At 43.0% G+C, this 12931-nt stretch overlaps 1 protein-coding gene across 2 annotated transcripts in view; it reads left to right on the forward strand.

The window, feature by feature from the left end:
* The window catches only part of LOC124594977 (peroxisome biogenesis factor 1), a 383457-nt gene extending 370782 nt beyond the window's left edge, over positions 1-12675 (forward strand). For both annotated transcript variants that reach the window (XM_047133503.1, XM_047133504.1), the window contains one exon: positions 10944-12675. In XM_047133503.1, coding sequence (XP_046989459.1) covers positions 10944-11031 — 88 coding nt within the window. In that variant the 3' untranslated portion in view covers positions 11032-12675. The remainder of the gene's footprint in view (positions 1-10943) is intronic.
* Positions 12676-12931: the final 256 nt, after the last annotated feature.

Below are 12931 nucleotides of genomic sequence, written 5' to 3' on the forward strand. Positions count from 1 at the left end.
TAAAAGTGTCATATCTGATCGTATCGTTGGGTATTTCTTCCAGCAACCTTCTGCACTATACTGAAGCAGTTCTTTCTGTATAAGGTCCAAATTTCATCCAGCTATGTTACTTTCGAATGACACATCATGCGAAAGTTACTTCCATCCTTAAATTTTGCACACCAGTGTACAGTAATATTAATCATATTTTACTAGTGTATGTACGCAGCTCGTGGTCTCGCGGTAGCGTTCTCCCTTCCCTCCCACGAGGTCCCGGGTTCGATTCCCGGCGGGGTCAGGGATTTTCCCTGACTCGAGATGACTGGGTGTTGTTGTGTTGTCTTCATCATCATCATTCAGGCAATGGCCAACCAACTCCTCTAGGACCTTGCCTAGACGGCGGTGCAGGTCTCCCGCATCGTTCCCTACGCTCCTCGGAGTATGGGACCTCTTCCTCATCACTAGTGTACATATATCCAGTTCTGCTCCCGACTGAATAATACACACACACACACGCACAGATGCTTCAAAAGACGCTATGAATAGGCCAGCTGGGCGTATGTCGATTTGGCTCCAGGGACGCAGGATGATGTAAATTGCCCCTAAAAACAGCTATTATATCAACACAATTGACAACAATTTCGGCAGTTGCGAAGTGCGTTTCACGAAATGTTTATCAGAAGGTTCTCAAGCAGCGCTAGAAGCACTGAAACATCACAGCGGATAACGCTATAAGATCCCTTTGATGTTTAAGATAATCCGGTATATACAACTGCGAGAGAGAAACACGACGTTACTTTTATATTGCTAAAATCCCGTGGCGTTCTTCGCAGGAATAAAATGAGTGCCAAGTTAGCGACAGTAGCCATTACCATGGGCAATCAGGAGAACGGTAAGATCCTGTACTCAGATTTTATAATCCAATTCAAGGAAGCGCTAAGAAAGATCTAGCGCTACCAGAGGACGTCATTGTAGTGAAGCATCCTCAGACAGGATGTACCACGAAGGAGAAAGCATTTCCTTACTGAGCTTGAAGAACAAATAACACAGGAGAATACTATCATTACAGGCGGTTTGAATGCTCAAGTTGCTAGAAAACACTACGATGTGAAAACGTCATCGGCCCTCATGGTTATGGGAACAGAAACCCGGAATGAGAGAATCTAATTCTTTTCCGTGTGCGAAACAACTTAACCATACAGAACACGTGGTATCAGAAGAGGGAAAATCATAAAATAACAAGATACAGCTGGATGGCAAGCTCAAGACTATGATAAGACTTCATCAAGGATAGAAAAGTTGATCAGTATGTTACAGATGTTAAAGTCATGCCCATTGAGTGCCTAGATAGCGACCACCGATTGTTTATTGCTGACCTACAAGATGTTCAAGTGAAAAAATTTAAACAAAAGAGAATGCCAAAGATTATGACTTGGCTGTTGAAGGATATGGAAAAGAAAAGAAACTAAAAGCACGAATAGTAGCCAATGTACCCAAAAATGAGAAAAGGCGAGTTGAAGAAGAATGGTCTTCATTCGAAGAAACCCTTTTAAAGAGGCCATGGACATCTGCGGAAAAGCGAGTGCCACATCAAAAGAGAATGAAACACTTGATTAAAAACGAGGGTGGGGGGGGGGGGGGGGGGTGAAGACAGCAGTAAAAGATAGGAACGTATTGAAAAGAAAATTAGACCATGAAAAACAGAAAACAGATTGTAGACGAAATGAATTAGCTGTTGAACATCTAGCACAAAAATACCGCAGAAAGAAATTAGCTGTAACAACACTGATCCAGGAAGAAAAGTGCTGGGAGGACTTTACTACAAGGATAGAGGAAGACTGTCAGGGAAGTGGGAAATTATACAAAGGACTAAAGAGTAAACGAAATGAATATGTAAATATCCTTGAACTGGTAACACATCACGGTAACACACTTTGGACACAGAAAGGAACCCGGGATGAAACGAAAATGTACGTGAACATGCTATTAAATGGAGATGGGGACAACACAACCATCAACGAGTGTAGAGTAATTAATGAAGTACAAACCTACGAGCATCCATTAAAATGGCGTGAGGTAGGAACAGCATAAAGAATATGCGGAATGGAACGTCGACAGGCTATGATGATCTCAGCTCAGACATGCCAAAGGCAGCTTAAAATGCGTATTAGCGATTTGGGAAGAAAACAAATTCCCAGAAGATTGGAGTAAAGGAGTCATCATCCCTTTGTTCAAAAAGTGCGGTCGACGAAAATGTGGAAATTACTGAGGCATCACGCTGGTGCCACACACCGTGAAGCTGCTGAAAAGATCACAGAAATGAGATATGGAAAGATGGTAGAACCTCTGCCTGAGGAAGTACAACAGGGATTCAGGAAAGGCTGAGGTACTATGGATCATATTTTTGCAGTAAGAATGATGACAGAAAAGTGCTGGGAATATGGAAGAAATCTTGTGTCTGAAGTTGCGGAAATTGAAAAAGCGTATGACAGTGTCCTCTAAACAAGATATGGGAATGTTGAAGAGGCCTTTAAAGATGCCAAAGTACCTAATTGATAAAGTCAAGACGCCACACCAAAAGTGTTACAGCTGTGTCCAGATAGGTAACGAAGATCAGAATGGTTTGAAACAATGAGACGTTTCCAACAAGAAAGTGACTTATCAGCACTCCAGTTTGTAATAGTAATGGACAAGATCATAAATTCTGTCAACAAAATACTGAACCAAATGCCCTAGCTTTTGTTAATGATTTGATAGTATGGGGAGAGACAGAAGCTGAAGCACAAAAGAAACTTAATGATTCGAACAACAAATTCAAAAATTTCGTACTAAAAATAAATCAAACAAAGACAGTAGAAATGACAGCCAACAGGGCGGCTCGTGTGGCCGTGCGGTTCTAGGCGCTTCAGTCTGGAACTGCGTGACCACTACGGTGCAGGTTCGAATCCTGGCTCGGGCATAGATGTGTGTGATGTCCTTAGGTTAGTTAGATTTAAGTAGTTTAAGTTCTAGGGGACTGATGACCGCAGATGTTAAGTCCCATAGTGCTCAGAGCCATTTGATCCATTTGAACAGTCAACAGGCAACAATTTCAAATATATTTCTAGAAGGAGTCAAAGTAGAATCTGTTTCCCATTTCAAGTACCTCGAAAGCGTGATCTCGAAAGAAAACACCATTAAGCAGGAAATACTCAGGAGAACACAGAAAGCATTCAGTTTTTACAGTCAAATCAGAAATCTTCTCTCGGACGATAAAATGCCACGAAAAGCAAAAGCGACCATGTACCACACCTATTTCGTACCATTCCTTGCATATGGTTGAGAAACATGTACCCTAATAAACAAAGACCACAGCAGAATTGAGGCAACAGAAATGAAATTCATTAGAACTCTGAATGAAACAACTAGAAAGGACAAAATCAGGAATGAGGTGAATAGAAAAGTAGACGGCACTGAGGTTCCTGTTACCAGTGCCATAAAAAAACGCAGGCTTCAGTGGTATGGGCACATAATGAGAATGAACAGCGAATGGCCTGCCAAAAACTATTTCAACCTGAACCTCGTAGGAAGAAGACCACGTGGAAGACCAAGAAAACGCTGGATAGAAACTGTAAGATCAGGCGTGCAGGATAAATGGCACAAATCGGAAGTTATCCTGGAACAGAAGATGTATGAAGACAGAAAAGGTGGCGTGCGTTTGTACACATCACTCGGGAAACTGGAATTTGAAAATGATGATGATGATTATCATCATCTTCATCATGTTGATGACTTCCATGCAGCGTTAGCCCCTACCTCCTAGACCAGACACCACAACACCTAGATGACCAAAACGATCATGTTCGACGATGTTTCTGGGTGCATTACTTGATCGCACCTCCGGCTATATGAGGGTACGTTCACAATGGTCGGACAAGTTCTTTGTGGTGATGCACGTGTTATGGTGTGGGGGCGCATGATATTGCCTCCAAATCTTTGAACGTGGTACACTTACCAGTCAGCGTTATAGTGATATTGTACTCCTTTCCCAGTTGTTCCTTTTTAGGAGTGGATATCTGTCTAAGCATAAAGTACTGGATGAGATTCTCTTGGAGTTTCATAATACTCGCCAATGTCGTTTCCTCTGAGTGCAAAGTCCACTCCCCAACAAAAGCAGTAGCCTTTGGTTGCCAGTTATGGAGTCCTTGTTTCGAAGCTCTGTTATCAAGCGCTGTCCGTCATTTTCAGTTATTCTAAATTATCGCGGTTCGCTGCCGGCAAATAACGCTTGTTTGGCTGGTAACGAAGTTGGAAACACAGGGGATCATTTTGCGTAGTTTGGTGCGGCTAATGCGTTTGACACGGCGTGCGCGGTCCGCCGCGCCCGGTTATTGGCTTTAGAAACCTATTTGCCGGAGTCGTGACCACTATATTGCCAATGTGTAATCAACGCGAGTGGCGAGCGACCGTTCATCGTGGAATAATGCGATAGACCGTCAAGTTACGCCATTAGGTATTTAAGTGAGGGGAAGGGCGGGGGCGGGAGGGGGAGGGGAGGCGTTAGGGAGATCGAGGGAGCAGTCACGAACGGCATCGTTGTTCTGTAGCGGGGTTTGGAAGTTCTTTGCCAAACGAATTTTGTTAACAAACTTTAGTAATCCACAATCTGTTTAATCTAGAACTTGTCATTTGAGATCAGTGTTATCTAATTTTTCATACGAGACATAAAAAAAACCTGTCGTTATCATCATCGCCATACCATAATTCAGTGTTCTGCCTGATTTGTCACTGTTGCAATTTCCCTTCATTTATCGAGACAAGAGGCATTTGCCCTCACTTGATACTACGAGGATGGTTCTGTACCCGCATCAGTTGCGCGATGAATGTGTACCACGCTTTTCCGTAGTATTTCTCACCTTCCAGGTTACCTGCCTTCTGAAACATCAGACAGAAAGCTGTCGTGCAGCTTTGTCCTGTCCATCAGACTGTTCTTTCACGCTCAATGACCATACTTGAACTGAAACACAGGGTGACAAAGAGTAGATCGCATTGCTGGTTTCTTCCTTCACTGAAAACCTTAATACCGTTACTCCTTCCGGGATCTGCACAACACCGAAAATGACGTATGTAGAGCCGGCCGGGGTGGCCGAACGGTTCTAGGCGCTAGAGTCTGGAACCGCGCGACCGCTACGTCGCAGGTTCGAATCCTGCCTCGGGCATGGATGTGTGTGTTGTCCTTAGGTTAGTTAGGTTTAAGTAGTTCTGAGTTCTAGGGGACTGATGATCTTAGAAGTTAAGTCCCATAGTGCTCAGAGCCATTTTTTTGACATATGTAGAGATAAGCGATCACACAGTAATGGAAAACTCAATTAAAATCGCTTAGTTGAAGAAAGAGCACTGATCCTGGAGAGGTAGTTCTTCGCATGTACAGGGTATTTCGCAATTTCTATTACAGGCTTCTAGGGATTGTAGGGGGAGGTGGTAGATAAAGTTTTGATAAGGAACTCATGTCCAGGAATGTACAGTTTGTGTGTGAAAAAAAATTGAATATCGTTGTCAATTCGAAAATGCTCGCTTCGCAGTACGCACGCAGCATAGACAATAAGCTCTGTATGGGCAGTGTTTCGAATACCCACCGTAGGGTTCTTTTCTACGTAAGGAAGGACATCTTCTTCAGAGTGCGGCGAGTCCGTGGAACACCACAGTCAACCCTCCCAGTTGTGAAAGTACCAGTTTTCGCAGCTGTTGCTATAGTCGGGCTTAAATGGCATGTGATGCGGGGGAGCGGTTGAGAATGAAATATATAGATCCCAGCCACGGTATGGTACGTTTCTTAACCGGACACGGACCTCACCTCATGCACTTAAACCGCTTGAGTCTGAGACAGACATCTACGCGAAGGTTCCCCAGAAAACACTGTCTTTTTCCGCGGGCAATACGCGAACAATGGACATACACTACACTTACACTGCACAGAAACTGACATACATGAGACGAAGAACAATTGGCACGACTAAACATACTGACAAACAGTATTTCAAAAAGAGTATTTCATGAAGAGTGCCTGCGGACACGAAATAACAGACATGCGTATATGCAACGTAATAACGATCTCCAGAAGACGGACAGCGATACCCACAGTGACCGTGAAAGCAGTGATACTGAAGAGGAACAGAAGGAGGAGGACGGGATGTGACAGTAAATAAGCATAAGGTGCCGGCGATGCAGCCAAGAAAGAACTAAATACTGTACACGGATGAGCACATAAAGTTTATATATAGGATTAGCAATACAATTTCTGTGCTAACAAACCTAAATTTTTTGTTGTAACTGGCGGTCAACAGCTCGAATAAACCATTCCGAGATATTCACCGCCAGTCACAATCGGCTATGGCACTCACAGATCTTATATTTCAACCTTAAATTTCATTATTTTAAAAACTATTCTTCTTTGTAAAACGTTGTGGATAAAAATAAAAGAAAACTACAAGAAGGTGAAAACAGAAAACTATAAGGAATGTTCTACCTGTTTCAAAACATCAGGCAACAGGTCTATAATTTGGCAATAAATAAATAAATAAAATGTGATGCTATAATTGCAACATTCACTGACGACAGTGCCCTCTTCTCAGTATGTGTGCCTTCCGTGAAGCGGGTGATTTGAACGTGATCCTATCTTCAAACTTAGTTTATATCCAAACGGTGCATTTCAGCACATCGTTTTCTTATCAAAATTTTATCTTTTAACGCCCTGGAAACCAGTAGTAGGAATTGTGAAACACTATATACAGGGTGTTACAAAAAGGTATGGCCAAACTTTCAGGAAACATTCCTCACACACAAAGAAAATATGTTATGTGGACATGTGTCCGGAAACGCTTACTTTCCATGTTAGAGCTCATTTTATTACTTCTCTTCAAATCACATTAATCATGGAATGGAAACACAGCAACAGAACGTACGAGCGTGACTTCAAACACTTTGTTACAGGAAATGTTGAAAATGTCCTCCGTTAGCGAGGATACATGCATCCACCCTCCGTCGCTTGGAATCCCTGATGCGCTGATGCAGCCCTGGAGAATGGCGTATTGTATCACAGCCGTCCACAATACGAGCACGAAGAGTCTCTACATTTGGTACCGGGGTTGCGTAGACAAGAGCTTTCAAATGCCCCCATAAATGAAAGTCAAGAGGGTTGAGGTCAGGAGAGCGTGGATGCCATGGAATTGGTCCGCTTCTACCAATCCATCGGTCACCGAATCTGTTGTTGAGAAGCGTACGAACACTTCGACTGAAATGTGCAGGAGCTCCATCGTGCATGAACCACATGTTGTGTCGTACTTGCAAAGGCATATGTTCTAGCATCACAGGTAGAGTATCCCGTATGAAATCATGATCACGTGTTCCATTGAGCGTAGGTGGAAGAACATGGGCCCAATCAAGACATCACCAACAATGCCTGCCCAAACGTTCACAGAAAATCTGTGTTGATGACGTGACTGCACAATTGTGTGCGGATTCTCGTCAGCCCACACATGTTGATTGTGAAAATTTACAATTTGATCACGTTGGGATGAAGCCCCATCCGTAAAAAGAACATTTGCACTGAAATGAGGATTGACACATTGTTGGATGAATCATTCGCAGAAGTGTACCCGTGGAGGCCAATCAGCTGCTGATAGTGCCTGCACACGCTGTACATGGTACGGAAACAACTGGTTCTCCCGTAGCACTCTCCATACAGTGACGTGGTCAACGTTACCTTGTACAGCAGCAACTTTTCTGACGCTGACATTAGGGTTATCGTCAACTGCACGAAGAATTGCCTCTTCCATTGCAGGTGTCCTCGTCGTTCTCCAGTCGCGAGTCATAGGTTGGTCGGTTGGTTTGAGGAAGGAGACCAGACAGCGAGGTCATCGGTCTCATGGGATTAGGGAAGGACGGGGAAGGAAGTCGGCCGTGCCCTTTGAAAGGAACCATCCCGGCATTTGCCTGGAGCGATTTAGGGAAATCACGGGGAACCTAAATCAGGATGGCCGGACGCGGGATTGAACCGTCGTCCTCCCGAATGCGAGTCCAGTGTCTAACCACTGCGCCACCTCGCTCGGTGGCGAGTCATAGGCTGGAATGTTCCGTGCTCCCTAAGACGCCGATCAACTGCTTCGAACGTCTTCCTGTCGGGACACCTTCGTTCTGGAAATCTGTCTCGATACAAACGTACCACGTCACGGCTATTGCCCCGTGCTAATCCATACATCAAATGGGCATCTGCCAACTCCGCATTTGTAAACATTGCACTGACTGCAAAACCACGTTCGTGATGAAGACTAACCTGTTGATGCTACATACTGATGTGCTTGTTGCTAGTACTGTAGAGCAATAAGTCGCATGTCAACACAAGCACCGGAGTCAACGTTACCTTCCTTCAATTGGGCCAACGGGCGGTGAATCGATGAAGTACAGGACATACTAACGAAACTAAAATGAGCTCTAACATGGAAATTAAGCGTTTCCGGACACATGTCCACATAACATCTTTTCTTTATTTGTGTGTGAGGAATGTTTCCTGAAAGTTTGGCCGTACCTTTTTGTAACACCCTGTATATAGTTTTCCTCATTCCTCAACTCTGATTATATGAATGAAAAGTTTATATTAGTGGTCAGTGCATTGTACTGTGCCAAAATATGATGAAAATACTGTTTTTTTACAAACACTGGTGAGATTCACCAAAATTTTAGTACTTGTTCAAAAGGAATACTACTATTTGTTTTAGAAAATAACCGGAATACGTACAACATTCAGAAAACGCGATACTAATTCTTAAAAGTTATGAAAACGGTGCCACTGGAATGTGAAAGAATAGGTTGTTGCCGAATTTAGTGTCAATGCTAAACCGAAAAAAATACATCGGTGTATTGTTGTGATAAAACAATCACTTATTCGATAGTGTTGTGTATGTTAATGTTCTAGACACATTGTAGTCCAAACTTACTAAAACGAAACAAAACTGAATAGTTTTCTGAAAGCAAGTGCTGCAACCTATTGGGAACGTGCAGAAATGACAACAAGTGACGCACGGAAAGTACATGCTGAAAAGTACACTGAGGTGATAGAAGTCATGGGATGCCTCCTAACACCGTGACGGACCTCCTTTTGCCCAGCTTAGTGCAGCAACTCGACGTGGGCTGGACAGAACAATTCATTGGGCGTCCCCTACAGAAATATTGAACCATGCTGCTTCTGTAGCCGTCCATAATTGAGAAAGTTTTGCCGGTGAAGGATGTTGTGGACGAACTGACTTCTGGATTATATCCAATAAATATTCGATGGGATTCATGTCGGGTGTCTGGATGGTCCGACCATTAGCTCAAAATGCCCATAATGCACTTCAAACCAGTGGCGAACAATTGTGGCCCGGCGACATGGTGCATTTTCATCCATACAAATTCCATAGTTCTTTGGGAACATGAAGTCCGTGAATGGCTGCAAATGGCCTCCAAGTAGCCGAACATAAGCATTTCCAGCCAGTGATCAGTTCATTTGGACCAGTGTATCCAGTCTATTCCTTGTAAACACAACCCACACCTTTATGGAGTCACCACCATATTGCACAGTGCCTTGTTGACAACTTGGGTCCATTGCTTCGCGGGGTCTGCGCCACACTCGAACCTTACCTCAACTCTTACCAACTGAAATCCGGACTAATCTGACCGGGCTAAGGTTTTCCAGTCGTCTAGGGTCCACCGATATGGTCACGAGCCCAGGAGAGGCGCTGCAGGCGATGTCGTGCTGTTAGCAAAGGCACTCTCGTCAGTCGTCTGCTGCCAAAGCCCATTAACGCCAAATTTTGTCACGCAGTCCTAACAGATACACTCGTCTTACGTCCCACATTGATTTCTGCGATTATTTCACACAGTGTTGTTTGTCTGTTAGCACTGACAACTCCATGTAAGCGCCGCTGCCGTCGATCGTTAAGTGCGTCGTTAGTGGTGACAGGTAATGTCTGAAATTTGGTATTCTCGGCACACTGTTGACACTGTGGACTCAGAATATTGCATTCCGCGACGATTTTCGAAATCGCATGTCCCACGCGTTTAGCTCCAACTACTGTTCCGCATTCAGTCTGTTAATTTCCGTCGTGCGGCTCTAATTATGTCGGAAACCTTTTTACATGAATCACCTGAGTACAAATGGCAGCCGGCCGGAGTGGCCGTGCGGTTCTAGGCGCTACAGTCTGGAGCCGAGCGAGATCTACAGCTGTGGCGCCGCTGCCACTCCTCTCAGCTTGGCACTCCGAGCGGCATCATATGTCGCTTGGGTTACAACCAGCCCTGATTTTACTCAAATTTCCTTTTGTTCTTCACTTTTAGAGGGTCATTTTACTTACAGCAAATGTCTATTGCAACGGGTTTAAAGAGTATAAGAAAGTCTTTGTGAATATTTTGTCCACGTTGTTTTTTACAGTCGCGATGCTGGATGCTGTGACTCTTCACTTTGTTTTGTAGATGCTTCTAGTGACAGAGGGTTGTGCGCTTTATCTGTAACCGAAAATTGTCCTGTATTTCCCATTTTTGGTGTTTCTTTCACTGCCTTCCTGTCGCAACGGGGCTTTGCATTTTTGAATGTTATTTAATACTCGTACACATAGAGTCAGGATGAAGCCCGCACTGCGTACTGTGGAGCGTGTCTTACGAACTTGTGCTTGTGAGCCATCATATACTACCTGGGCGCAACTCACTTTTCGAATACGGGAGCACAGGGCATTGGGCCCAAATAAAATTTCTTTGCTTTCAGTTGGAGCCTCCAGATGTTCTATCTTAGGTTATCATAGTTCAACCATTAATACCAATATATATGTATACTGTCGTATCTACTTCCACAGAACATTCACCTTCAACGATTCAATGTATTTCTGTACTGGTATTTTGAACCACTTGTAAACTAATAGTATGAAAGGTATTAAAAGTTATTTTGTGTGTTGCAGCTACCAGAAGTTCGAGAAGTCCCGTAGCGGCAGCCTGAAGAACAAGTCGAAGGTGGAGAGGATGGTCCAGAGAGCGACACTGGCGTGAAACTTTTCATTCTGGACTCTGAGGCATAATTATATTCGCTTTGTACTTTAAAAGAGTTACAATGTTCAGTTTAGTTCCAGCTAAGTTCAGTATAAACAATGAGATTGTAAGGTGCGCTTCAAAAAAGGCAAACCAAGCTGAATACGTCCTTCATACATTTTTTCCTCTTCCTGGAGATGCATCTGTAGCTTACATTCTAAATGCTTCCGTCAAGTCAATAATCTGAACCGAAGTTCCCGGTACTCCATAATAAGATTGAATATACGAAGAGTAATTTGTTTTGGCTTATGTGGGTGAAAGACTGTGCATCAGTCATAAGATTAGGCCAGTCCGTATCAATATTTTCGAGATGATCAAACACATTTATGAGAAAAGAAAATTGCTCTCTTTGAAAGTCCCACCTTCCTTGTTGGTGAGTAACAAGTTCGCTACTTACGAGGAACTGTTCATGCATCACCTTTGCTTCCTCTGCGCTGTACCTCCATTCCATTTAGACATTTACGCAACTAACATTTCATTTCACATGGAGAATACGTTTACGTCTACGTTTCCTGCTCGTAACACAGTTTATTTCTGCTTCATAAGTCCCTGTTTCATTTGACGTATTCACCTAGAATATCGAATATCGCTTTCGACTCCTATTAACAGACAGTGCCTCAGGCCGGTTATTTAAGTAAATCGTGGGGAATCTACTTAAGAAATTGGGAAGTTAGTGCTTTCCAGTGACGATGCTCACATTTGCCAAAGAATTCTTATATTTTTGTTAGCAGCTTTTTTCTGGGTATCCTTATTTTCTTTGAATTTATTATATACTTTGGGGCATAGTGAAACTACTTGTATCTATTTTCTTTTTAATTATGTATTGATTGGGTTTTTTAACATTATATGCTTATTAATTTTTTATACGTTCAACATGGTGGTATTTCAGTTTTGATGCATTACAACTCTTATTTCAAAGCAAACTGTGCAACTATGAATTTTTTTTTTTGGTCCGTAGAAGGCGATTCTGTCGCTTTATGATCCATGACAATTGAATCTCAGGTATGTTTCTTAGCAACGCAACAGGCATCATTTCTTCCAATTCATCTTTGGCGTCAGACCATTACCTCAATTCAGATTCACAGCATTTGCTCAGTAAAGATAAGACTGTTTCCCAGATAGTACAAATGTTTTACCAAGTTGGTTTACGACAAGTATGTGCAGTTAACGAGAACAGTAAAAGCATAGTACCTTAATCTCCGTTTCCTCACTCCCCTCGACAACGGGAAAATATATATATTTTTTCCACCTGTTGCGCCAGGGAGAACAATAGGTGATCGCGTTTGCCGGAATATTATTGACTGGATTGACAAAGGATATTATTTTCGATGTCAATTGTCATTAGCCGTTATTAGGTGTTTGTGTCCGACCAGTTAGATACAATGGACGGTGATTGCGAGCGAGCAAGAGGGTCGGAGGTCTGTAGCGTCATTGTGCGGACGCTGTGTTAGGGACCGCAATGGCGGGAGTGAACGGCTCGCTATTATGTAGACTGGCGAGACCTTACGGAGGTTAATACTCTATATATAGCAGTTCAAATGTTATTTTTTATAAGTTCAAATGGGTTTTATACTTGTTAAATGAATAAATAAATGTTGCATATTACCTGTGTCTCTCTTTTTCCTGTATCCTACTTGTGAGTGATCATATTACATAGCTATAACCACAGGCGTCTGTTTAACAGCTGTCAAGAGCATCACGTGGTTGCGCAGTGAGCACTAAAGCAGATTTACTGAAGTTCATACGCATCTAAAAGTATAAAAAATGATTTTTTTTTCGAAGTAGAGTATTCGTGGACGATTTCCATTTTGCAGAGCTTCGGGAATCTCATTAGAGAGATGGAATGCCCTCCCTTGAACAA

The sequence above is a fragment of the Schistocerca americana genome, chromosome 2 (assembly GCF_021461395.2).
Source record: "Schistocerca americana isolate TAMUIC-IGC-003095 chromosome 2, iqSchAmer2.1, whole genome shotgun sequence".
NCBI lineage: Eukaryota > Metazoa > Arthropoda > Insecta > Orthoptera > Acrididae > Schistocerca > Schistocerca americana.